This window comes from Bombus vancouverensis, chromosome 15, assembly GCF_051014615.1.
Source record: "Bombus vancouverensis nearcticus chromosome 15, iyBomVanc1_principal, whole genome shotgun sequence".
Classification (NCBI taxonomy): domain Eukaryota; kingdom Metazoa; phylum Arthropoda; class Insecta; order Hymenoptera; family Apidae; genus Bombus; species Bombus vancouverensis.
Window position 1 is genome coordinate 10,625,246 of NC_134925.1, and position 25,457 is coordinate 10,650,702.

Sequence of the window (25,457 nt, forward strand, 5' to 3'; positions counted from 1 at the left end):
GATCACTTTTATTGCAACGATTGAAAATGTATTTTACGTATAGTTTTTGGAAGGCTAGAAAAGTGTTTTTAATCAAATATTATATGTAAAGGAATTGTATGAATTCATTTTAAAAAATGTTAAAAACGTAATATGGAGTTTTAAATTGTATGCATACATATGTATGTATGTTACATGTGTATAAAGTTTCCTAACCACTAAATTCTAATTCATTTCAATGGGTTGTACTTGCGTGCCAGCTTTATTTGTGAAGTGATACATTTTTTAGGCTACATTATTATAAAGTGTAATTCAAGTAATCATTTTTCTATACCTATTAATTTGAGATATCGATTATTTTTAAATGTAATTAATATTCTATAAAAAATATTCTAATGTTACAGATATTAGGTTAGTGAAAAGCTACACTATGGAATCTGATGAAATTACATGGAATATAGTACCAAATACAGTCGCAAACAGAATGATAGATTTCTCTTTGTTACATAAACTGGTACCATGTAGAAGATTACGTCGCAGAAATAAAGCTATGAATGCTGCAATTAAACAGTATCAAAGCATAAAGACATATAGCCAATATATTAAAATGAAGACTTCAGTTCTTCGAAATGTGACAGATGACAGTGAAACAGATTGCAATGACACTTTCACTGAGGATGATTATAGTATTTTATACAAATCTAATGTATCATTATCAAATTATATAAAAGAGACGTTAGAAAAGAATAGAAGATATTCTTGTGAAATAGAATCTGTGACTAATGAAGATGATTTTATATCTAATGTAAAACCTAAAAAAACAGTCATAAAAAGACCTAAAAGTACATCACCTATAAATTTAGGATGGCGAAATGTTGTTAAGAGAAAATCTCAAAAAGCTCTTTCTTTGAAAAAAAGGATAGATGCAAATAAATTTACATGTGATAATGATGATACTAAAGAAGCTTTTTCTGTAATGACTGATAATGTTCAAAGTAATATACAAAGTAAGACAAACACACCTCATAAATATTTTATAGATTGTATTAAAGAGAATGTTTTAAATTTAGAAGATCAAGTGTCAGTGAAAGATGAAATAAATACTGCTACTGTTAAAGATGTATGTGACACAACTTCAGATTCAACTGAAATAACATGCAATGCAACTACAGTACAAAAAGTAACAAATAATAATGATAAATTAGAACAATCAGATCCTACAGTGAATAATATCAGTAAAGAATTCCAATCAGATAAAAATTATTGCTATAAAATGCTTGGAAGTCCTAACACAAAAACACAGAAAAGGTTGTCATTTTCATTATATAATGTTAATGAAATTCGGGATACTAATTGTAAAAATATGTCTGTGGATCGAAATTGTCCTAATCAGGCAGAAAAAGACCTAAATATTACAGAAACATTTATGAACAAGCCCTCGGTTATTGGTAACACATACCAACTAAAAGACTCGGGTATCGATGAAGATACAGAGGAAGAAAATTTAGAACATGGAGGAAAGCATTATAAGAACTTTAAAAATAGGACTCAAAAAGAAGAAAAAGAAGATACATCAAATACTTCTTCCATAGTAAACTCTTCTAAAAATAATTTAATAGACGATGATGATAACTTGAAATCTAATACTTCTAAAGATACAATATTACTTGCAAATGAAAATATAGATACAAATCAGGTAAAATGCAAACAAAAGATACAAACAGATAAACTGCAACCCAAAGTTACTCATACAGAAATTGTTAATAAAAAGTATAAAATAATGTGCGATATATCTGTGCTTAATGAAAATATTGAATCAGAAGAATTAAGCGTAAATGATTTTTGTGATGAAAAATCTGAGGTAAAGGAAATGAAGTTGATGATGAAAGACAGTACTTCTCCAATAACTGAAAAACGATATCAACAATTAAGGAGATTAAATTTAGTAGACAGTGACTCTAGTACCAGTGAGAATGATGATAGAAATTACAATGTTGAAAATATGAGAGACAAGCTATTCAAACGTTCCTCAGAATTTTCTGATGTATTAGGTAATGAAAATGATAACGTACATCCTAACCATGAAAATTCAATCCAACTTTATACAAAATTACAAAAAAATGAAGACTTTTCAGAACAGACTATCTATTGCTTGGATGATGAAGATAATATTTTGAAACAATGTTCAAACACCAATGAAGATTCATCTCTAGATACTAAACAACTATCATTTGCTGGTAATAAATCTGTTCAACATAAATCAGATTTAAACTATGCAATAAGTCGTAATTTTGACAAAGAAAAGCATACGAAAGCATCAAGTGAAAAGGACTTAAAAATTGAAGATATGATGCAGTGTGGGAAAAAGGAATCAATACGTAGACCATACAATGTATAAATAAGAATTTTGTTTTTTCTATTTTCTCTTATATTACCTTTATATTTTGTTAATCTTTTCTTATCCTTTGCCCTCTTAAAGTTACAGGAATTTATAGAGAAGGAAAATTTATTGGTTGAAACAACAAAGCCTTCCTTTACACTCAAAGATGTAGAAGTAGATGATGAAGTCTTTATTATAGACATTCCATCTAAGGTATGATATATGTCATGATATAATTGCTCAATCCAATGTGTAGTATATTATTGAAAAAATTATATTTTGTTGTATCTAGCTACTTGAAAATCAGTTACTGCAAAGTAAAATAGCTTTCACAGAAAAAACATTGAAACTTGGAAAACAAAAGTACAGAGTTGAATATAAAAATATAGATAATGTATCTTGCTTTCTTGGTACTAGAAAAAGAAAGAAACCTTACAAAATAGGTATGTAATGAGTAAATTGATAAATACTTAAATTAATGTTATTAAAAAAATATGCTTCTTTTATTAATTGGTTCTCTTCTCTTTTCAGTAAACATTAAACCAATAGCAAGAATCGTAGTACGAGAAAAAGTTACAAAAGACTCTCATGCAGAATTCTCAGATCAGTGTTCTAATCACAATATTGATTCTTCTGATGAAATCAAAGATGAGATAATCTCAAAAAAGAGACACTCCCAAACAGAGCAAGATCTATCACTCAAAAAAAGGTGTTTAAATATTGATGAATAAAATATTTTATATAAATAATGTACATGTAGAAAATTACGAGTTTCTGTAATTTTTAGATAAATTAAACAATTTATATGTTGAAGTAATATTTTAGAAAGGACAGAATTTATGTTGCGATATGCAGTTCATAGAATGTATAAATATCGGACAATAGCAATACATGATTGTCTTTATACGTATAAATGTAACAAGAATTTTATAAATATGTGCACTTTTATTTTTTTCCAAGCATTTACTTTTATACTTGTATTTTATGCTATAAATATAAATATGGTATTTAAATTCCAAAACACCTTTTAGTGTATGACTAAGAGCATTAAATGAGTAAAAGGAGTATTACACACAGATTCTAATATTAATGTTTTTATTTAATTTTATAAATGAAACTGACTTAAATTTATGAAGTTTCCATGGCTGCAGTTGAGTCTTCGGTATATTTTCCTTTATCCTTGCCTAATGCTGCAAGCCTACCTTTACTCCTCCTGTCAATAATCTTCTTACGATCCTTGTCCATCTTTAATTTTACAATCACTGTCTGTAAATCACAAAAGATATAAATTAGAAAACAGTAAATATTTTTTAACCAGAAAAAAAAGGTGAAGTTTTATAATATCAGTGCCAACTTTTCTGCAGTAAAAAAGCTAAACAAGTCAAATTCATAGACATAAAGGAGAACCCTTGTATATCAACGAAACCAACAAGCTTTGTGCTTTAATCTACGTGAATGGTTTAGTTCATCATTTATCAAAATTTAATAATACATATATACCAAAACACAATACAAAAAATAGCTTACCTTGGATGGGTCGATACCAACATATACATTAGCAGTGTTAGCTTTTTCACGTTGAATTCTTTCTATGTATATAACAAACTTTTTCCTGTACACTTGAACAACTTTTCCAACTTGTTGGCCTTTATAATGCCCACGAACAACCTTTAGGCAATAAATAAACAAAAATGTTTAATGAATGAGGTTTTATAAAATAATTACTTATTTTTAATATGTTTTATCACATTTAATTTGAACACTTTTCAATCTTCAAACGATTTATAAAATATTACCCTACCTGAACTTCATCATCTTTACGAATTGGCATAGAACGAACGTTATATTTTTGCCGAAGTTCTTTGGAAAGAGGAGCTGACATAAGTCTCCTCCGAACGTGAGAAGGTGCCGTGAAATGCCTCTTTCGGTTTTTTCGGCGCGAAGAAGAAACAAGTTTATTGAATTTCATTGTTGTTGGTTACCTGTGCATGCAAAATATAACTCTGTATTAATTATAATAAAGTACAATTATGATAGCTCGTAGTAAAATAATGTGGTATGTTGAATGTAAATAACAAACAGTTATAGGTTAGTTACTGTCACTATTTCAACTACAATTATTATTCGTTTTCAAAACCTAAAGATATTCATATTTATATATTAGAGAAAGAGTAACATGATTTTAATATAAAATTTCTGCCGAGATTATTTTTTTAAGTACGATTGAAATCGATTTTGATTTCAATGAACTTACCGACAACAGCCCAACTCAGTAGCCCCAACCGGAAGAACGCTTGCTCGGCACGAAAGAAATACAAATTTGTCTATATAATCTAGTGAAAATCTATCTCACTCCCAGTTCACACATAGTAACATTGTTGTAAATTCGTCTTAAAGTTTTAACATATTTATGGTTCTATAAGATATCAAATATTGTTGTGAACTGGTGTAGGCCTGTGGCTCCCTTTAGCGTGAATATCTTGTATGACAATAAGGTAAATTCTAGCACCGCGAATTTAACTGTACAGCAGCGTAGCTGAGGTAACGAACAAAAGTTATTTAATAAATTAATAAATTTGATCTATCAATAGACTAAATGTCAAAATTATTTATCAGTAACAACTATAATCACTTTCAAATTTCGTATCTATCTTTCATAGATATCTTTCGTTACCATGGAAAAGAATATTGCCAAGGCATAAATCACTCGCCCTCTGATATTGTAAACTCCAATCAAAATAATGTTTATTAGCGTTAGTTAATGAAAATTTGTCCTATTGGATAACAAATTAATCGTAGAATCGTTGAATCGTTAGGACTGTCATGTTGAGCTCAGCATCTAAGTAAATTTCATTAAAAATCAAATCCTGTTATAGCAGTCAATCTTTTAGAAATACTCAGTTTTAAATATAATTAGTTTTAAACATAAAATATGCAAGTTAATCTTTGTTGTTATGTATTTCTTCATTTAAACATCAAATTAGTTTTGGAATTGTTTGAAGTAACGCGAGCAGAGTGCTTCAGCACTCCACGGGCTTCGATCATATATATGCAATAAATTAAATTTGAATATGTAATAAAAAGAATCAATACGATTTTCCGTTAGTGTTTTCAATAACAACGTCAACGTTGTTTCTCTTCATTTTCCTTAGCTCCTTTTGTTAGTCTAGTTATTTTCCATTTGTCCAGGAATGGGAATTTTCCATTAGATAAAGTAGTTGGTACTTCGACACAACAGAGCTTAATATATTATATGATTTTCGGTCACAGCAAATGGTGATTAGCTGTTCGTCGGTCACGATATTCCGAAGCTCTGTAAAAATATTGCCGTTATGGGGTTATTAAATGTGCAAAAACATCTAAAATATCATAAAAATCGAGTAAGTAATCGATCAATATACATATTGCTATTTTGTTGAATGAAGCGTGTCCGTTTATACTCGTACTTCAATTTTGTGAATGATATACTCCAATGAATAAGTATGAGAAACGTAATATAGTAGACTATAAAAATAATTATCTTTTTCATATTTATCAAATTATGTAAATTTTTGTCGTTATAAATTTTATTCTTTCTCTTTTTTTATTTCTTGGTATTATTTTGATTACTTTTTTGTGTTTACATTTTTTGCCATTGCTTTCGAAATACCCTGGTTATCTGTCTTAGCAGATAATACAAAACAAAATGATTTGCCTTTATAAAGAAATACTTTAATGTCGATGTCATTATAGACCTTGTAATTTATAACAAAAATATACTCTTGAGGGGAACGGGGGAGGAAGAAAGAAAGAAAGAGACAGAGACAGAGAAAGAATACAAAAACGTATGTATGTAGAATATACTACTAGTTAATTGCAAAAATAAATACAAGTCCAACAAAAACAAAGATAAAAGAGTATATAAATAGGAAACCATTAGTGAACTGATATTTTTACAAACATACCTTTGGAATAATCAAAGTTATGTTTAGAGGGATCGAATATTATAAATAATGAGTCATTTTATCTCCCTTCTGATTTCTAAAGAATCTGAAAGTATAAAATTGCGTAAAATGCACATACATAAGATAAAGAAATATGTAAAATATACAAAGTATATATAGTGCTTTTTATAATATTTGATACATAAAACAATTTTTTACTAAGATGCTATTGTTTGAATCATGTTCTTAAAAATATGAATTTGCAACAAAATGAGCGGTATAATCATGAAATATAATGTGTTTTTTCTTCTTTCAATGCATTTAAGTAGCATATATCTAGAATGGAAAAATGTTTAATAAAATCAAATTTAATCATGCATAATCAAACGCGCCCATCCATCATTTTATTCATTTTCTAGGTCAGTAAAACAACGTGCAGATCAATCCTTTAGGAGAAGTTGTTTTTTACTTAAAATTGTTAAAAGATTACAACTTTGAACTGTCGGATATCTTTTGAATCCAATGTTTCAAGGTGTGATCTATTAAAAGAAAAAAAGAAAAAAGAAAGATATAGGCAAACTTAAACGGAACCAAATCTTATTTTTTATTGGATTCAATTCGAAAGAAAGGGAAAGTTTGGCAAATTATAAAAATGGGCTCCACAAGACAAGAAGATAGATTACTCAGCGTTGGAATATCTTTGCCACAGTGGATCAAAGGCCGAACTGACGATAGGTTCGTTTCTTTTCGAATCCTTTGTAGAATTGAAGTGTTGTAAGGTTGTTAAACTTCGACTTGTACTGAGTTGCAGGCTTGTGATGCCTTAACGTAGCATTGTTCTTTGCTGAATGTAGAAGAAATTTAAACCAATTGCAATGGTAAGAGGCAATTTTTTAGATTGCTGGCAGGGCATCTCTGTGAATCTGTAAATACTGAATACAAGTAGATTTAGCATTAACCCTCTTAATATGATTATCAAATATATTTGTTATGCGAAAATCGTGCTGCCAAGCCGGCGGTTGGATTTTATCTACTTTCACATAAAACTAAGTCTATGATTTATGATTATAATGGATGTGTATTTTGACGAATCTAATATTTGAAGAACAATGTAGCTATTCTTATAAGAATGCATATATATATTTGACTGTTATCATGTGTCTGTCGGAATGTTCTTTCATCAGAAAACACATGCATTATGACTATAGCCTAGTGTATAAAGTAGAAAAACAATATCAATCTTGATTAAAACAAATTTAGATCTTACAAATATGCTTAGCTCTCAAATGATGTTACAAACAAGAAATTGTTACATTGTAAAAAAATAAGTGCATGCCATAAACAAATTTTTCACTCGGAATAATTATTATTATTTTTTAATTAAAATCGTCTAAATTATTCTGTGCTGTATTTTCAAAGTTAAGTCACTTTTACTAATCGTAATTGACAGAAATGATTCGGTCAGGTGAACTGATTTTTCCTTTTACTAAGTTTTACAGAAGAGTTGATCTCAAAATTAATCACTGAATATATCATAAACATTCACATAGAACAAGAGATTTGCATTGTTTAAGTCTTGGATGTTCAATTCATACATTTAATAAACGATAAGAAATATTTATACATGAAATTTGGCTAATGCGTGATACAACACGAATAAGCAGTTAATCGCATGGGCATTGTGCCCGCTATTCTTAGACTCAAGACACTCCTCGCAATAGTGCGACCTCGTATAGCTTACTGTGTGCGGTGCATAACGTTTGTTATACTCTTTTCTTATTCTCTCTTGTAGATCTATGTCGATTTACATTAAAACATCGGATTAAATAACGATTGTTTGTTCACGCATGTTATGAACAGTATCGAATTCAACAAAATACTTATGTCAGGCATTGAATTATTCGTTGAATTAGTTGACGGGTTAGCATTCTGAGAAACGCATCGCTATAGAACTTAGAAATTTATAGACGAACTGTTGGTAGTAAAGAGAACAATATATCAATGGTAAGAAGATATCTAAAGCTGAAAGAATCTTCTAACAAAAGACCATCAGTCGAAGAGCCTTTATTTATCGAGTAGCATACCCTTGTTTGCTTCATTAACCTTACTTTCTTTCTTTGCAACGTGTAATTACCAACTTCTCGTCTTTTTTCTTTTATGCAGATGTAATTTCGATGACATTACGTTTAGTCCACCATCTCATGACGACAGCTTCTTTTACATACGATATCCGAAGACACAAAATCGATCATCGGTTTCGCAAGAATATCGGCCGATTGACGAAGTTTTTAAGGAACAAAATATTACTTCATCAACAAATAATGTGAAAGTACAGGATACGCAACAACAACAGTTTACCGAGGAGAAGAAAAAATATCAGGAAATTGATTTCAGCAAGCATCCCTTACCTTGTCAACCGTTTATACCATCAACTTTAACAGCGAATAAAGGTAATTTACAATTGACTGTTGCATGCGTTCTTTGTGCAGTTAGTAATTACGAATTTTCTTTTAATTATTACGACTGAAACAACGAATAACAAGTAAAATTTCTTTCTTACTCTTTGTGATTCAATGTTTCTGATTTTGCTCCCAGAAAAAGGAATTAAATCAAGTCCGAAGGTATTACTGGCCGATAATACGAAGATTACAAAATCACAGGGGGTAGATGATGGATTTCACGGCAAGCCAGCACTTTGTGGAAAGTCAATTGTTCTTGTAGCTAACCAGATGATGTCTAACAAACTTCACGAGACTATTTCGGCCGAGCAGGCCGCCAGTCAACCCAGAAGAGGAAGCAAATCTTTACCAGCCACTCCAGTCGCTTCGCCATCAGGCAGTCCAAGCGGTTCGCCTAAGGCTCGTCGTCGTGTTTCTGCGAACCGATACTTTGCAGGAGCATCCCTTCATGATTGCGGGAAATATCAGGGAGGTTGGATCTTGGCAAGTATCTTCGGACAATCTAGGGAACTCGTTACTAGCAAGATCGAAGAAGAGGACGAAGCAAACATCGAAGCCGCAACTGCTCCGCTTAGATCGCTTGCTCGGAAGAAATCCATTTCGTCGCAAAATCTTACATATGTAGGAAGCGATGAGAAATCAGAAAAATCAGCTGCTTACCCAAATGCATTTCGAGCAAAACCATCGCAATTAAGAGAAATGAATTTCTGGTCCCCAACATCGATGTAAACCAATGTAGTAAATTGTTATTTGTTTACATCTTAAGCTTAGTTAATTAATAGCAATTAATTCGGAAAGAAGGATCTTTTTAGAAGGAAAGCACGATAGAAATATATACATATTATTGTCACTTTCTGAGTTTTTTAAAATCAACGAATGAACGCATTGATAAAACGAAAAATAAACAAAGGAGAGCAGCTTTTTGCTCGTTATTTTTCGTGTATTCTTAACAATGTGCTTATTATAGTTAGTACAATTATTTAATAACGTATTTGTGCTTATTCTTTCTTTTTTCTATTTTTTCGGCTTTTAATTAATGTTTATGATGTTAATGATGTTCTTTCCTTAATAGTCTTTCTTTAATAGTGGAACCCTATCATAATGGTGATGACATAGATCAGGAATACAAAAGGAAATACTTGTGTATCGAACACTATGGTTTTCTTATAAAGCTTCGAGGAGCGGGGGGAGGTACTTATATTCCGTGAAAACGAAACAAAAATTATTTTTAGATGATCTATCGCTTGACAAACTTAACTAATAAACCAAGATATCCTATCTTTAATTTTTAGAGAAGAAAGAAAAGTGAAGTAGGGGAAAATGTTATGTCATATGCATACGTTTATATATTATTTTTTATATTTATAGAATGCAAGTGATCTTGGAAAAAATAAAATTACTTGAACCTTGACCATTGTTCGAAAAGCCTGTGTTAAAAAAAAATAGATAAAATGAAATATGTAAAAATATATACAAATTACAGTGCGCGAAGTCTGTGGATGTTTTGAAAATAATGATTATCGTGCAGTATCTAGTGAATAATTTATCGCTAGTAATATAATATTTTTCGATCGCGATAACATAATTGTTAAGAAACATACTGAAACACTGAAGTGGAGATGCTTTTGTTACGCATTCGAGAACACGAGGTCTATTCGAATATGAAAATTATAATATCAATTAACTCGTTACGATAATGTAAAAAATGGTGGAATTATTAATTAATGATCTCGGCATATTATTCCCGACATTCCTACAGTTTGAGATGGAGAATTGTTAGGTAACTCTATCCATATGTACGATCTATGTAATCGATATGACAAACGGAGACACTATTGGTGTTAATGATATATCACGGGAATCATCTCATATGCTGTTGCAGTACAATCAGCCAACAAATTGTTAGTATGTGTTATTAACAAGAATATGTTCTACTGTATTTTACAGAGAAACATTAAATAAATAAAACCTATTGTATCGATGATGTTTTCACTTCTTCGACGCGATCGAATCTGTTAAAACCAGTATATTCAAAATACTTTCTCTAATTAAATATGCTTTTATGTAGGTATTATTATCCTTATATTTCACGGTATAAGATATAATTTATAACTATTTGTCAGAGTTACAAAACAATACAACGATTTCGTTATTCCTTTTATTAGAAATTGTGACTATCATGTTGAACGCGGGAGATACATATAAATCATTAATGGCTAAAGATTTAGATTAGAAAACGAACAAGTCATTTTGCTACGTCATCTTACCAAATTATAATACACTCCTTCGCCTCCGGCGTGCTTATGAAATCTCGAAGTTCTTGGCCGTGCTTGTTCTGTTACAATTTGCCAATGTCAATTGCGTAACAACTGCAACCGGCAGTGGTCGTCTGATCGCGTTCCCTCTCACTTTGTACTTGTTTATTCATTCCGTCGCGTCGCCTTCTACCCCTTCTACTCTCCACGCCCTCGTTTCCCATTTTTGTTATTTTTGATCTTGCGAAGCTACTTACATTCACGTTTTCGCTGAATTTTTTCCAAATTACTTGGAATCAAATATGACTTTATTAACGGATTCAAGACAAGGTAATTTAATTGAAATAGACAAAATACTCACATCTTTATACATACAGCAGGGTATGTTAGAACGAAATAATTGATTCTTGAATCTCATTCATTGTAGCATCAATTCTTTCTACTATACATTGAAATGCACACAGATGTTACAAAAAGTATTGACACATTATTTCCCAATAAAGTGCCTTTGGCCGGGTTCTTCGTTTCATTTTCATAGTATAAAATTTTTGTAATCATACAAAAGTGCATATGTACTACTAAATAATGCGAAATTAAAATTTGAAAAGGGAAACAAATAACTAATTTCCTACTCTATTTCGCAACAAAAAAGAATCTTCGACAAAATTAACGTTTAAGGGCGCGAAAGTAGACGATTCGTCCTTTGAAACGAGCCCAAGTAGAGTATTATACGATTCTTATTGACAAAGTTACAGTGGTTCGAATATCGACAAGTTTTCGATCAAAATTTAAAGATCTTTCAATTTCTTGGCGTAGTGCATACGTATATATTCGAGGATCGTAGCAGGGTTGACTTGGACGTCTTTGAAATTTGGAAAGAACGACGAATGAATAGCATTAAAGTCAGTCTGAATTTTCTAACAGTAATATTGTATATACCATCCTGAATGTAACCTAACCCCAATCAATAGATTGAGACACGAACCGCTAATCATCAACCATAAAGATTACAACAATCTTTTCAATAGTTCGCTATTATCCATGTATATCGTACGCGATAATTGTCAAACGTACGATTCTTTATACAATGGATAAGCTTGTAATTCTATAGTATACCTGGATACCAAGACATATCGGTTGCAATTTGAGATAGACTCACATTGAGTAATTGCGCAGGGTATCTGTCTGTTTTTTACTTTTCAATCGGTGTATATTTACATATCGGTGTTTTGTTATAACACACATTTAACGACACACGCTAACGAAATTATGCGCATTCTCTAACGCGTTTAATTAGTATTTTTCATTCCACCTTCCCCATTTTTTTGTCTCACTGGTAGTTTGGTTATCAATTTCGTTTCGTGCTAGTCGAATAGCAAAAATCTTCTTTAGAAAGATCACAGTGCAATCTGCTACTTGAGTTTTACGATATCAAATTTTCTCTAGCCATATGTATGTGTTGCAATGCCGGTTCGTTGCAAACCTTCTATGCAATACGCTGGTCTTTGGTCGACGGACACTTGATACCAAGTTTTTGGTGAAAAAATATTTCAAGTTAACTATCTGGACAGGATTACAAGAGGTTACGTATAAATAGGCTGACAAATCCACTAGATGCATTCAATTCGTTTGTCGTTTCCAGTCGGTGAAGAAAGCAGCTCCTACCTATCATCATCATGTTTAGAGTAAGTAAAAGACTCGTATACGCCGACATACGCGATGGTCCACGAATTAATTGCCACAATTTTCGATCTGGTTTTGATAATTTAGCAAAAAATTTGTCTGACAGAATTTACTGATACAATAAACTTTTCACAAAAGTGCGCTTCAGAAATTCGCTTAAAAAAAAAATTTAAGTAATATCATATATTTTTAAATCTTAAACTACAAGAAGTTTTCTTTGTAAGAGACGGAACTGTCGACACAAACGATATCTGGATATCTTACAATCTCTTACCATACCAAGCAACGTTTCTAACGTTACGAAGAGTCTGAAAAAGCCCGCCGTTTAACTACGAAACCGAATAAAGAAACGATGTTGGCATGACGGTGCACTGAAACGATTCATCGTCTTTTTACCCTGTATAAGATACTTAACTTCATTGCGCCATTTCGATTCTGGAATCTTCTTACATCTAAACAAAATTTTAAGTAAAGCGACAAATCGCAGAACAAAGTCGTCGAGCAAGAAGGAAAAGCGCAATGAAAATGAAACAGAAAGTGACGCATTGTTAGCTGTAGCGAGAAAGAAGGGAAAAAGAGAAAGGGAAAATTGACCTTTGTTTTTCAGTTCTTGGTGATTTGTGGTTGCTTGCTGGCGGTTGGACAAGCTGGCGTGATCGGCGGTGGTTTGCTCGCAACCGCGCCCGCAGCGGTCGCGGTGCAGCCAGCGGCAGCAGCGGCTCTTCCTCTGTCCACTGCAGCAGCCCTTCCCCTGCCCACAGCCGCCCTCGCTGTACCAACTATCGCAACATCGACCTCTAACGTGATACGGGGTATCGGTAACTTAGGTGCCATATCGGCCTACGCGAAGAGCGTAGATACGCCGTTCAGTAGCGTCAGGAAAGCGGACGTGCGCGTTAACAATCCTGGAATCGTGACGGCGACCGCTGTGCCCGCCCCGGTAGTTGCGGTCGCAAATACCGCTCTTGCAGGTACCTGATTAATGGGTGCCAATTTACAATTAAATTGTAACTCTCTAACATCCACAACTTAGTTGAACTTAACCTATACGTTAGATCGCTACATATATTACATACATCGATGGCGCGTCACTGTACAGCGACGCTACCTTATACGTATCACACACGCGCACCTTTACACGACCTTTTCTAACCGCAATGTATTTAACGATTAGAATATAGTGGAATATCAGACGGCGGTCGACTCGACGATGTCGCGAGGAAATCGGGCGCTTGGCATTCGCTTGCCGGCACGCTTCCTTTATGCCTTAGAATCGATATTTTATTAGTCCGCTTTTCTCGTGTTCATTTTCCTTTTTATCGTTTCAGTTGTTGCCATAATTCCTTTCACATCTTCTTTCTACTGTTTTCTTTTTTCTTCCCCAGTTTCCACTTCCTTTTTTATCTTTCGTTTTCTCTTATTATACATATATCGACTTGAGTAACGAGTTCATTCGTCTCTTACGAAGAACATAGAAGTACGTGCACCTGAATTTTTTACGAAAGATAGTATATTTACGGAGAAATGGGACGAACAAATGATTGCTTGATCGGATACGTAGATTTTATAGGAATATAGCAACGTGTCTATGCACTCTTGTAAGAAACAAGCGAATGAACTTTATTTTATTACTCAAGCTGATACGTACTATTAATATACTAAGCATACCACGCTTCGTCGTACGATATAGTGAAGTAATATCGTTCCGCGTGTATTTCGTGCGGTCAATTATTTAACGAATAGGCGTATAAGTAAAAGCTCGAGTTGAAAACGAACAGTGGCATACCATTGTTCGCTAACGAGGCGAACGCTAGTATGCCGATCGCTTGAACGATTCTTTCACTTTTGATTCGATTGTAAAATTACGATTGTTTCGTGCGATGATTTCAGCTCCAGTGGCTACAGCAGCTGTCGCCGCTCCTGCGCTTCTCACACCTGGACTGACCACCGCAATCGGAGCTGCACCCGCTCTCACCGCTGGTTTAACTCCTCTGGGGCTTAACGGGCTTGGAGCTTTGCAGGGATTAGGAGCCGTCAAGGTTCTTTAAGGTCCACACGCTCGAACCACTACGAAGCGGCGGAGGACTCGACTAAAACCACGACCGATTATGAAACGCGTTCAAACATTCGTGTCGATGGCGAATCGTTTTTACTACCTAAACGATCAACTTTGTCACAGAATGTAATAATCGAATATTCAATAAATCAATCGTAACTCTATACGAAGCTCGGAGAGCAAATTCGTACTCTTGTTCGCTCGTTCTCATCGTTCCAATCGAGCGGAGAAGCTCATAACTCACAGGAACGTTTTACGTTGAATTTTATGATTTCTGAAATCGTTTTAGTCAAGACTATCGAGTATTTTACGGCCAAGATGATATCAAAATGATACGATTATATTTAAATTAACTTCTATTCCCTAGAAATACATAGTGCGTTCATACGTATACATATTGTATGAATTCTGAGATGTACCTCTCTCTGTCTCACTCGTTCTTTTTCAATATTCATTTTCAGGCCTAACGTATTCGCGAATCCAAGTCAGACAATAGCGATTACTTCGTGATAGACCTGTGCCAAGTGGTAATCATCTATCTATATAGGTTGTGTGATTGCAATAGATTCTTCGATTTACGTACTATGCGTATTCTCGTTCAATAGAAGATACAGCAAACATCTAGCAAGATATAACAGAATCAACGCTGGCCGAGAATACCTAACAAACATGAAATTAACGGCGAAGGGGGAAGGAAAATATAAGGCGCAACTTGTTACGTTTCAATACATATCGTATTTAATAAATAGAAAGTAAAAGACATTTTTAGTACAAACATAGTGCGATGAAAGTTATTCCAAATGATTGTCAGAGCAACGGTCCAAGAAACTCAGAAGGAGACACGATTACCAAGAGTAAGAGACACCGATGGGGCTGCTGTAGGCCATGTGCGAAACAGCTACCGCTGGAGAATAAGCGACGCCAAGGAGTGGGCTCACGGGTGCTGCCAAGGGTGCTGCCAAAGGTGCGTGGGCTGCGGCGTATGCCACTGGAGCAGTGTGAGCATAGATGGCCGGGTTGGTTACGCGGATGTCGGATCTGCTAGTGCTCGAGAATGGGGTGGCAACTGTCTTCGATTGGGTCGCAATTTGTGCCAGATTTCCCGAGCTGCGAAGGATATTGTCCGATGTGGACGTTAAAGCCGCAGGGGTCAGAGTATATTGTCCAGCTGGTGCCAAGATACCGGCGTTGCTCATGGCAAGAATGCAAGCGAGTACTATGATCTGAAAAAGAAAGGAACAAAATTAGCTCAACGATGCCGTTACCGAAACAACTTCTTTCCCACAGCTATCATCTTCCTTTGTTTCAAGTATATTACACGTGTATTTCAAAAATTTCTGCGACTCCCAAAATTATTCAATCCTGTGTTAGAACAAGATCAGAACAAAGAGGCAGGCAAAAGAGAACTTCAAGACCTGAGAATGCAAAATTACAAAAATAATTAATGAATAGTTTAGTTTGTAAAGTTGCAAATGGTTTCCACTCGTTTGAGTCGAGTCACATTTGGAATACACGTGAGATATGTTTCAAGTATAGCGCAGAGCCGTATGATACAATTTCGATGTTCGTAACAAGTTATTCTGCATCGCTTACCTTCGAGAACATTGTGAGTCTGAAAGAGAACCTTGGTCGATTCGCTAACAATGTACGAAAGCAAGTGCGTGCTGATCCTTTGGTATCCGAAATCTTATATAGTCCGGTTCGGGTAGGTGAATGAGATACGCGAAATCAGGTGGGGTACAAGGGCGTGTTTCGAACGAGCACCGAAAATGACTTTCGCCATAGGAACATGCGTAATCGTTTGTATACTTTTCTCTGCCACGCCCGAATCTCCTTTTTCTCTTTTTCACTCTTTCAATAATATATCGTTAACTTATCCCCCTCCGACCTTGGACTAAAAATCCAAAACCTTCGACTGGTTGTCGTCAGAGAAAAAAATGACCGCGATCCATTTATTCTATCATTTTATCCTCTTGCCAAACCTCTGCTTGAAATCTGAAATACCGATGTAAATGATAGCGTACCATTCGAACAGTCATTGTTCTCGCTTTCGAAAAATGTACCTATCGTTTACCTCAGAAAAAATCCTTTCTATTTTTTTACATAAAACTACATGATTACAAAATACGCCTCGTCTCTGTATGTTTCAGACAAAGTATATTTTTATAGAAGATATATTTATAGAAAATAATTTCGATGAAAATCCTGTTTATTTGATAAGGGGCAATTGCAACGCTGTTTACAAATCAAATTAAATATTTTATACAGCTTCTACTTCCCAAATCATGTATATTACAATTTTCAACCTGTTACATTTCATACATAAATTTCTATGAAATTGTTAAACTTCTAAGTTATTTGGAATGTTCATAACGAAATTGGACTAGTAGTTGAGTAGTAGTTTGTGTTTTTGGCTGATAGGTTCCATATCGGGCAAGTCGCGATTTTGTATGATCGTTACTAGTGAGTAAAATTAATCTGTATTAGAGTTGCGAAACAGTCAAATATCCACGTTTTAAGCTACAGTGGCGAATGAATGTTAATTTCACGCGTTGAATTAGAGCCGTTATAATTCCTAATACTCCTCTCTGCTAACATTAAACATGTAATCTTTTTCCATCTTAAACAAATATACAATAGCAGTTAATACTAATTGTCAGAAACGCTACGAATATTTCAAATTAACATGTACAATAGATTAATTATTGAGTGAAAGACGTTTCCCGCCTTTTTTTTCTTCAAATATCAAATATCAGAGATATGCATCTCTGAAGTTACGGCCTCTATACGAAGCTTTGTCGAACTTGTGAATGATATGATACTTGCGCACATGTGTTTGTATTCTACACGATTTGAAATCTTACATTCTTGATAGATTGAAGTCAATCGGTAACGAAGAAATTGAAAATTCCGTGAATTATATTAAATTTATTCCGAATAAGAAAGGTAAAAGCAACAAATAGATCTAAAATATCGAAATATGAGTCAACGGTTTGAAAAATTGAGAGAACGTGGAAATAAATCGGAAATATGCGCATTTGTTCAAGAATCGAGCGTGGAACAGGTAATCGTAAATATTCCATTTCAACCATAACTTATGACTTTATAACTGACGTATATGGTGGTAATATTTAAGATTAAAATGTAATTTCATTAGCTTACGCGATTAATACATAGCAGTATTTGTAAATCGAATGGAATAAATACATTAGATAACCTTCTGCAAGCATTTTCCAATTCTGAAGCCTGTCAAACTAAGCGACGAAAAGTGATTGAATCTACGTTAAAAAATTTGGAGGAAACTAACGTATCTCTAGGGCAGGCAAATGCGATCGTTAGCCGAATAATTTCTGACTTGCCAAACTATTCAAAGCAACATCTTGTCAAACTTGTTGACTTCTGTCTTACAAATATTCGCAATAATGATAATGAGCTATGCAGGTATAGCAATTTGTTTTTGCTCCCATTTTCTTCTCTTCTTTTTCTTTCTGCATGAAAGTTTTTCAAACCATTTTCTTCCTTTTTCAGTTGGAAGGATTTATTACCTGCATTACTGGAGGCACTGGAAAATGAAAAATATATTGTTCATGCAGATGCTGAAGTTTCTGGCACTGAATATAAATCGCTAATTATTAAAGCCATATGTAATTATCATTGGAACGTCAATCTCTTACCATCTTTGGCAAAAATGTTTGGGTAACTGACTTTTTGTGTCTATATGATTGAATCTTACACATATGAAATTTTAGAGATAAGAGAGTTATTTAATTTTACCCATATAAAGGGATATGGTACTAGATAAAACAGATCGTAATGAGGTTTTGAGGATGTTATGTTCTTCTCTTCCAAATCTCCCTCTAGATCAAGTACCCTCGTTCACATATCAGACGTTAAAATTATGTCCAAATCAAGATAATAGAAAGCTTTTAAATGCCTTGTCCAAATACTTTGAGCTATGTTATTCAAAAACAAGTTTGTCTGATGACAGTAATAGTCTTGAAAATATTGGTATGTAAAATATGTAACTAACATCTGTGTATATTCATTGCATAAGTTTCTAATTGCCATTTTTGTTTTTATATGGATATTTATAGATATAATAAATTTAAAAGAGGTACAAGACATTGAGAGCACTGTTTTGTATCATGTGTACCAAGCTGCTCAGTTAAATCATGAAAACATGAAAGATTTTATCCGTTTCCTTAAACATGTGTCTCATGCCCCAGAGTACGTGCTACAACCCTTTATGCTCTCTGTACTGATGTCAGTTTCTACAATATATGAAGATCAGGTAGTAAACATTTTTAGTATGAAATCAAAAATTTGTATTTTTACTTTATTATTCTGACGTAAAATATTCTTAACAGATATTTGAGATATTAAGACTGGCTGTGGTTAATAGTAGCTTAGAAAAAGAAAAACGACAAAACAGTGCATGGATGAGACAACTTTTACCTACACCTTGTAATATAATTGGGATTATTCGACAAGTCATTGATAGCAGGTCAATTCAATTAATATTTCTTTTTTCACATATACGCTTTATTTTACTGTCTAATTTTAATTTTGCAGCAATAAAGATCGTCATTTAGTACTAAGGGGACTTACAAATTTAGCTTTTACGTTAATGAATGCTGATCAAAAATCCAAAAATAATGCAACAGCTATGTGGCGTATTGGATCCGAAATAATACGAGAAATAATTAAGAAACGTCACGAGACAGTTCCTATTGTGTTACAAGAGTTGATTAATAAAATAGTAGCAGGTGGTATGCCGACAACACACTACACAGGTAAAAGGGCAATAATATTATCAGAGAATTGCACCAAATGTGACTCTATTCTTTAATCCTACTTAAAACAAATGTTTTCTAGACTGTTTAAAGTATATGTGCCGCGAATTGTCAATAGTTGTTTTGGATCATCAAGTCTGGATTATAACTATCCTCGAACGATTGTTATTTTTACACCCTACAGTTGCTAATCAAGTTTTATATGCTATTTTGCCATTAGCACGTGTTTCACCAAATATACGAGAAAACCTTTTATTGACTTTGAGAAAAGCTCTTTACAGGAAAGGTGCATTAAAACGACAAACAGCTGTGACAGGGTATCTTGAAATGTTAAAATATACAAATGTGCATTCTCAACTTAGCTTTAGACTTAGTCAATTTAATGATTCAATGAGCACTAGTTCTAGATCAACATTAACTCAGGTATACATAAAGATCATAAATAAAAATGGAAAGAAACTACTTCCACTTATCTTTATGAAAAAAATTCTACAATTTTTATCACTGAATCTAGGTAACTTTGGAGTATAATTCGCAACGAGGAAAATCGGTGACAGACTGCGATAAAACTTTATATTATGAAATATCGGATATATTAAAAAAGACCTTTACTTATGAGTATGAAACCAGATTACACCTGTACGAAGGTATAGAAGATTTGTTTGAATGACCAACAATTTGTTGTTTGATATTGCCATTTTCTTAATCTCCATTACGTTTTTAGGCCTGTATGGTACTGTGACCAAAAATCCCGAAATAACAGAAATTCTAGTAGACATGCTCCTTTCACATTTGAATCTATATCTTCATACAGATGATAGTGCCTTGCCACCTGTAAAATTGGAATTGTGTACAGATGTCCATGGAGTGGAAATAGTATTACAAGAACCTATTGCTCAATTGATATTTACATTACAAAAGACATATATTAATACAGTTGTAAAAAATTCACGTACTCTTGAAAAATTACATGATATTTTGAAATCACTGTGCAGGAAAATGGCAATTACAGAATTGGAGCATTTAAATTTGGTAATTAAAATTTAAACGCCAATATAGAAAGTTGATATGCAATGTAAAAATAAACCTCAATAATTTTAGGAACATGGAACTGACTTACTTCATGGAGACTTTCCAAAGTCAGAGATCAAGTTAAAGAATCTTGGTATGGTCATTGGGATATATGAGGCTTTAATGGCGTTTCAAATTGGAGAATGGTCGAAGGGGAATGAGGAAAGCTCTCATGATACTAACAATTTGTTCAAAGGATATACACGTTTGATAGATTTCATTAAAAAGGTAGAATAATTTTTCTTTATATAATATAGTTTATTTTAGCTTCATGGCCATAAGAGGAAGTCAGTTTACAACAAAATTATTCTCCTTATTGTCTTGTACTCTCACTTTACACACACAACCTTATGCTACCCTTATTTTACTATCCCTTATCTACTGTCTACCATGTAACCCTTAACTATTATGTATGTCTATTATCTGTTGCATAAATCTTTACCTCCTTAGCTAGATATTCCCCTCTCTTTGCTCTTTCGTTTTTCTTGTTTTTCAATTTCCTCATCCAGTCTACACCCTTATTGTTTCCTTTCTTACTGGTTATCTCTCCTATACTAATCCCCTACTCTTTTACCACATACTCTTGATTTCTGTATTTGGATTTTATTTACTTAGCTATTGTATTAAAAATCATGACATTCGCTATGAATTTTTCTAGCAATCCACAAAAACGAAAAAAAGTGATGGTAATAAATCTAAAAAGGACAGAGATCCCAATAATACAACTAAAAAGTCGGCTAAATCGAATAATATCAAAATACCAAATACTATTATGGATTTGGATGTAATTCGTCAAAGTTTACCGCTCTTATTTTCGTAAGTACCATGATGATTGAAATGAGTGTTGCAATTACTAAACCATTCTGAATGTTTCCATAGTTTTAAATTGCTTATTTTTATCTTAAAAATGAATTGTAATTCATAAATAGAAGGTCTTCTACTCAAAATGATGTTGCACTTAGAAGAGACCACAGCTTTTGTTGCTATATTTTACAAACATGTGAACAACTCTTGCAACACACAAAATCATTTATACAGGATACCTCTCAATTGCAAAATCATAACTATATAAATACATATATTGATGTTGGAAGGTAAGTTCTGAAATGGGATAATAATGCCAATAAAAGCATAATAATAATAATGAAATCATTTTTAGATTGCTTTATAAATATTTTGTACAAAATCTGGATGATGCACTTATAAATGATGAACAAGTAACTATATTGGCTTTACAATGTTTCAAGGAAATTTCTTGCTGTATATGTACATTACTCTCATCTGAATTACCAAAATTTCTCAATTCAATTTGTATGTATTTATCTAACTACGTTTACTACGTTATTTCGACAATTTAGATCACAATTTTATTTATTGTTTCAAGTTGAAGTACAATCCAAGAAGGAATCAAAATCTACAAATATCAATTCTCAATTACAAGAAATTATTTTTTCATTGAAGTCGTATCTCAAGAAGTTTCTTACAGAAGAAACGCACAATGATGACAGGGAGAAAGTATCACTTCTGTTATTACAAACAATAGAACAATTTACATATAAGATTAACTTTGAAGATTACAATTCTGAAGAGGTTAGTATATCTTTCATGAAAATTATCTTCTTTGTTTATATAAATCCCTTTTTTCATTAAAAAAGATGCTCGAATGTATAAAAGAAATTATTCAAGTAGAAGATATTCGAAGCCCAATTGTTTCTACAATCATACAATTCTTCTTGAACTTGGAAGAACATAGTCAAGTATGTGGAGATACATTGAATGAAATTTGTGTGGAATTATGTGAAAAAGCTGGAAACATTGATAACGTAAGCAATAATTTTTGTTACATAATATTCAAAACTTTTATGTCTTAAATTGATTGTTATTCTTACCTAAATGTAGGTAGCAATTGAATTAGTAGCAAATGGTTCATATAAAAGTATACGTGAAGATACCATACTACAAGTTTATAATGTTTTGAGTGGTCACATTAAACAAAAATTGGATAGTGCTTCGTGGTTATTGTTGCGATTAAAGGCAGAAGACACTATAGCTAGAGCACCTGGAACAATTGATGAAACTTGTAAATATAAATTTTAAATTCCAAATCAAAATTTTATAATATTCACAAAAAATGATATTGTCTTAACAGGGAATAACAATTTAAGAGATAAAGAACGAAATCTATGTAGACAATTATCTTATCTTGCTCAAGCACTTCAAACATTAGCTAATACATTGATCAAACCAGGTCCATCCACTGACTTTACCTTCAAAAATTTGCAATACTTGTATCATTTACTTGGTAATCTTACAAAATACTTTTATGCTAAATCGAATGATCAGAATGCAGCGTTTCAAGCAGTCAAGTATGTGCTGCATGTACATATATCACTTTGTAACTAATGATTTATACGTTTACCGAAATTGACAAATCTCACTGGTTATAGATTCATTCAGGTGGTACAAATAGCTGGAAAATCATTAAAATCTGCTTTCTATAATTTGGTAACATATGTAGAGGTATGTCGAATTCGAATTTTTCGTACATTATAAATAAAAATCAATGTCATCAGTATCATTATTCATTATTTTATTTTATTACAAAATATCTTCTGAAGGAAAATCAAAATAAATTAAAATCAAAATCCGATTCATACGCACAAAGGAATAAAATTTTAAAAGAAACCAAAGTAATACCTCGTGTAGTATATGAAATCGAGCAATTTAACAAAGAAATATTACTACTTGGCAAAAAAACGGGCGTAAGTATAAAACACAAGTATTAAATATTTTATTCTTCGTTCCTCTTTATATTCACAATTTTTAACTCGCATAAATCTAGATACCGCTAGAAAATTATTTGAAACGAAGTATAACGAGAGATTTTAGAATTAAAAATCCACAACTGATAGAAGGACTTGAGGGAATGGATGTCAGTTTAGTAAGTAAAAGAAAAGATATTGCATTATACATTATTTTTCACAAGATTGTCTGTACTGTAATAATTCTAGAATATGTCTAAACTTTATAGCTCAATACACAAGCTCCAGAAAACCCTGAGAGTGAAACATCGAATATGAATGATTGTGACAGCAATAGTGATGATGATACATCTCAAAGCAAACGACTCAGGGTGGATGATTGAAACATTATTAATATTTAATACTGTCTTATTATAAAAAAGCTTGTATTTTAAATATTTTTATATAAAAATTGTTTAATAAATTTTAAAATGAAAAATTTTACGGATCTATCTTTGTCAACTTATATCACTTGTTTTGTCTACTTATATTTTCATTTGTATAAACTATTTTTTGTACTATTTATATGTCTTATTATTCTGATTAGATTTATGAAAACAATAGAACTTGCACAGGTTAAGGAATTTCTATCAATGGTAAAGAATTTTATGGAATCATCACATTTATAATTTTTATGCTACAAAATCCAATGGTCTATTGAATCCTCCTTTTCTGTTCATGTATTGTCTATACTTTCGTTTAAGAATAACATGTACGGCTCCTACATCATTCCCTTCAACTTTTTTGCCTTTAGTAGTGTCAAAACCACAAAAACCCATTATTCTCATCATTTCTTGTTCCTCTGGTGTTTTTCCTTGAAGATCAGCCTCTGCAAGATATTCATTTAAAACAGTCAGTTATTTTATAATTTATATCGGGCTTTACTAATATTAGATTTACATACCTGTAATCACAGGACGTTCTGTTGTGGGTTTTAATTTGGGTTTAGGTCTGTCCCTTTCTCTTGATCTAGATCTGCTATACGAACGTCTATGTCTGTCCCGTTCACGATCACGATCTCTTTCTCTATCCCTCGACTTTACTCGATCTCGTTCAACGGACCTAGGATTATTTGAAATTCATGCAATCTTTATATCATTTAAGTCTAATAGAAAAATATAGAAAAATACCTTCTTCTTCTTTCACGAGAACGTCTTCTTCTTCGATCTCTATCTCGTTCGCGTTCTCGATCACGATCTCGAGACCGATCTCTTCTTCTTCCTGGTGAAGGTGTACGACTACGTCCCATACTTCGTATTACTTAATTATTTATAATTAACTTAATAATAACGTGATAAAGGCTGTCGAATGGACATATTCATATATGCACGAACGTTTTTATATCGAATATATAATTGATAGAATGAAGAGGTTATGTTTACATAAATTGAATCATATTAGGTTATGTCTAACACAGTTGTAGTATTATGCTACATAACTATATAATATCTATATTTGATATGCTCATATCATTCACAGAATAATAGTAGATAAGATCTTCAGTTATAATATAGCAATAGTATCTTGTGGTGTAAATGATCTCTTAGTATGTACAGCAAAAAACAGTGTTATGCTTCGTGATGTACTTTATAGCTGACGACTCATCGACATTTATTGTCACGTTTGTATTCGTACATAATATAGTTAATCCATAATATTAATATAATTTAATCATTATTGATCATGCTTAAAATACGAAAAATTAAATTATTTTCATTCTAATTGCTTATTCAGAAAATTGATTAATTAATAAAGTTCATATTATTTCATAGCGGCTTAAAGAGCTAAGAAATAATACATATTATTTGTATGTATCAGTTATTGATATTTAATCATTAATTCATTAATATGAACTTAAAATATTACAAATTTGCATGAGGATATGTTGTAGAAAGTGAAGGGTCAATAACAAAAAGACAAAAATAAAGAAAATTTTTTAAACACGAATTGATAGTTTATACATTTTTTATATGTGAAAAATAAGAAAATTTAAGATTATAAAGGTATTCTGTATATTGCGAATATAATGACAAAATACATATGTATTTTTATATGTA

General features: G+C 32.4%; 6 protein-coding genes and 1 pseudogene across 15 annotated transcripts; 4 read left to right on the forward strand and 3 right to left on the reverse strand.

Moving 5' to 3' along the window:
- The first annotated feature begins 6 nt into the window (after positions 1-6).
- Positions 7-3,295, forward strand: LOC117166339 (uncharacterized; annotated as a pseudogene). The gene is made up of 5 exons (XR_013060188.1): positions 7-295; positions 384-2,371; positions 2,459-2,572; positions 2,652-2,802; positions 2,891-3,295. The product of XR_013060188.1 is annotated as an uncharacterized LOC117166339 (transcript).
- Positions 3,296-3,437: 142 nt separating this feature from the next.
- Positions 3,438-4,766, reverse strand: RpL26 (ribosomal protein L26). Its single transcript, XM_033350253.2, has 4 exons — positions 4,614-4,766; positions 4,161-4,341; positions 3,887-4,027; positions 3,438-3,625 (listed from the first exon to the last, which is right to left on the reverse strand). Exons 2-4 carry the CDS (start codon positions 4,326-4,328, stop codon positions 3,488-3,490), a joined length of 447 nt encoding a protein of 148 aa, XP_033206144.1. The 5' UTR covers positions 4,329-4,341; positions 4,614-4,766; the 3' UTR covers positions 3,438-3,487.
- Positions 4,767-5,584: 818 nt separating this feature from the next.
- Positions 5,585-10,722, forward strand: LOC117166343 (uncharacterized). Of its 3 annotated transcripts, XM_076624995.1 has the most exons (5): positions 5,598-5,739; positions 6,092-6,183; positions 6,702-7,017; positions 8,446-8,732; positions 8,878-10,722. In XM_076624995.1, the coding sequence occupies exons 3-5, from the start codon at positions 6,935-6,937 to the stop codon at positions 9,468-9,470; spliced, it is 963 nt and encodes a 320-aa protein (XP_076481110.1). In that variant the 5' UTR covers positions 5,598-5,739; positions 6,092-6,183; positions 6,702-6,934; the 3' UTR covers positions 9,471-10,722. The 3 variants fall into 3 exon arrangements, with proteins under 3 accessions (XP_033206136.1, XP_076481110.1, XP_033206138.1); XM_033350245.2 differs by lacking the exon at positions 6,092-6,183 and having other exon boundaries at positions 5,585-5,739; XM_033350247.2 differs by lacking the exons at positions 5,598-5,739; positions 6,092-6,183; positions 6,702-7,017 and adding an exon at positions 7,789-8,357.
- A 1,038-nt stretch (positions 10,723-11,760) lies between these two features.
- On the forward strand, positions 11,761-14,899 carry CPF2 (cuticular protein CPF2). 2 transcript variants are annotated; one of them, XM_033350252.2, is made up of 4 exons: positions 11,761-11,898; positions 12,639-12,681; positions 13,287-13,650; positions 14,570-14,899. In XM_033350252.2, exons 2-4 carry the CDS (start codon positions 12,673-12,675, stop codon positions 14,725-14,727), a joined length of 531 nt encoding a protein of 176 aa, XP_033206143.1. In that variant the 5' UTR covers positions 11,761-11,898; positions 12,639-12,672; the 3' UTR covers positions 14,728-14,899. The 2 variants fall into 2 exon arrangements, with proteins under 2 accessions (XP_033206143.1, XP_076481112.1); XM_076624997.1 differs by lacking the exon at positions 11,761-11,898 and adding an exon at positions 12,128-12,578.
- A 554-nt stretch (positions 14,900-15,453) lies between these two features.
- On the reverse strand, positions 15,454-16,673 carry CPF1 (cuticular protein CPF1). Its single transcript, XM_033350223.2, has 2 exons — positions 16,329-16,673; positions 15,454-15,958 (listed from the first exon to the last, which is right to left on the reverse strand). The coding sequence occupies exons 1-2, from the start codon at positions 16,338-16,340 to the stop codon at positions 15,581-15,583; spliced, it is 390 nt and encodes a 129-aa protein (XP_033206114.1). The 5' UTR covers positions 16,341-16,673; the 3' UTR covers positions 15,454-15,580.
- An 863-nt stretch (positions 16,674-17,536) lies between these two features.
- On the forward strand, positions 17,537-23,839 carry FANCI (Fanconi anemia complementation group I). 6 transcript variants are annotated; one of them, XM_076625158.1, is made up of 22 exons: positions 17,537-17,799; positions 17,893-18,176; positions 18,264-18,431; positions 18,520-18,743; positions 18,830-19,026; positions 19,103-19,239; positions 19,308-19,528; positions 19,611-19,951; positions 20,043-20,175; positions 20,253-20,560; positions 20,630-20,827; positions 21,258-21,415; positions 21,529-21,693; positions 21,759-21,910; positions 21,984-22,189; positions 22,255-22,422; positions 22,499-22,679; positions 22,749-22,965; positions 23,047-23,119; positions 23,218-23,361; positions 23,442-23,540; positions 23,611-23,839. In XM_076625158.1, the coding sequence occupies exons 1-22, from the start codon at positions 17,716-17,718 to the stop codon at positions 23,677-23,679; spliced, it is 3,927 nt and encodes a 1,308-aa protein (XP_076481273.1). In that variant the 5' UTR covers positions 17,537-17,715; the 3' UTR covers positions 23,680-23,839. The 6 variants fall into 6 exon arrangements, with proteins under 6 accessions (XP_076481273.1, XP_033206111.2, XP_033206109.2 ...); XM_033350220.2 differs by having other exon boundaries at positions 17,538-17,799; positions 21,532-21,693; positions 23,631-23,839; XM_033350218.2 differs by having other exon boundaries at positions 17,539-17,799; positions 23,631-23,839.
- ytr (U4/U6.U5 small nuclear ribonucleoprotein 27 kDa protein yantar) lies at positions 23,560-25,032 on the reverse strand. Its single transcript, XM_033350222.2, has 3 exons — positions 24,531-25,032; positions 24,305-24,462; positions 23,560-24,229 (listed from the first exon to the last, which is right to left on the reverse strand). The coding sequence occupies exons 1-3, from the start codon at positions 24,647-24,649 to the stop codon at positions 24,033-24,035; spliced, it is 474 nt and encodes a 157-aa protein (XP_033206113.1). The 5' UTR covers positions 24,650-25,032; the 3' UTR covers positions 23,560-24,032.
- Between the last annotated feature and the right edge of the window lie 425 nt (positions 25,033-25,457).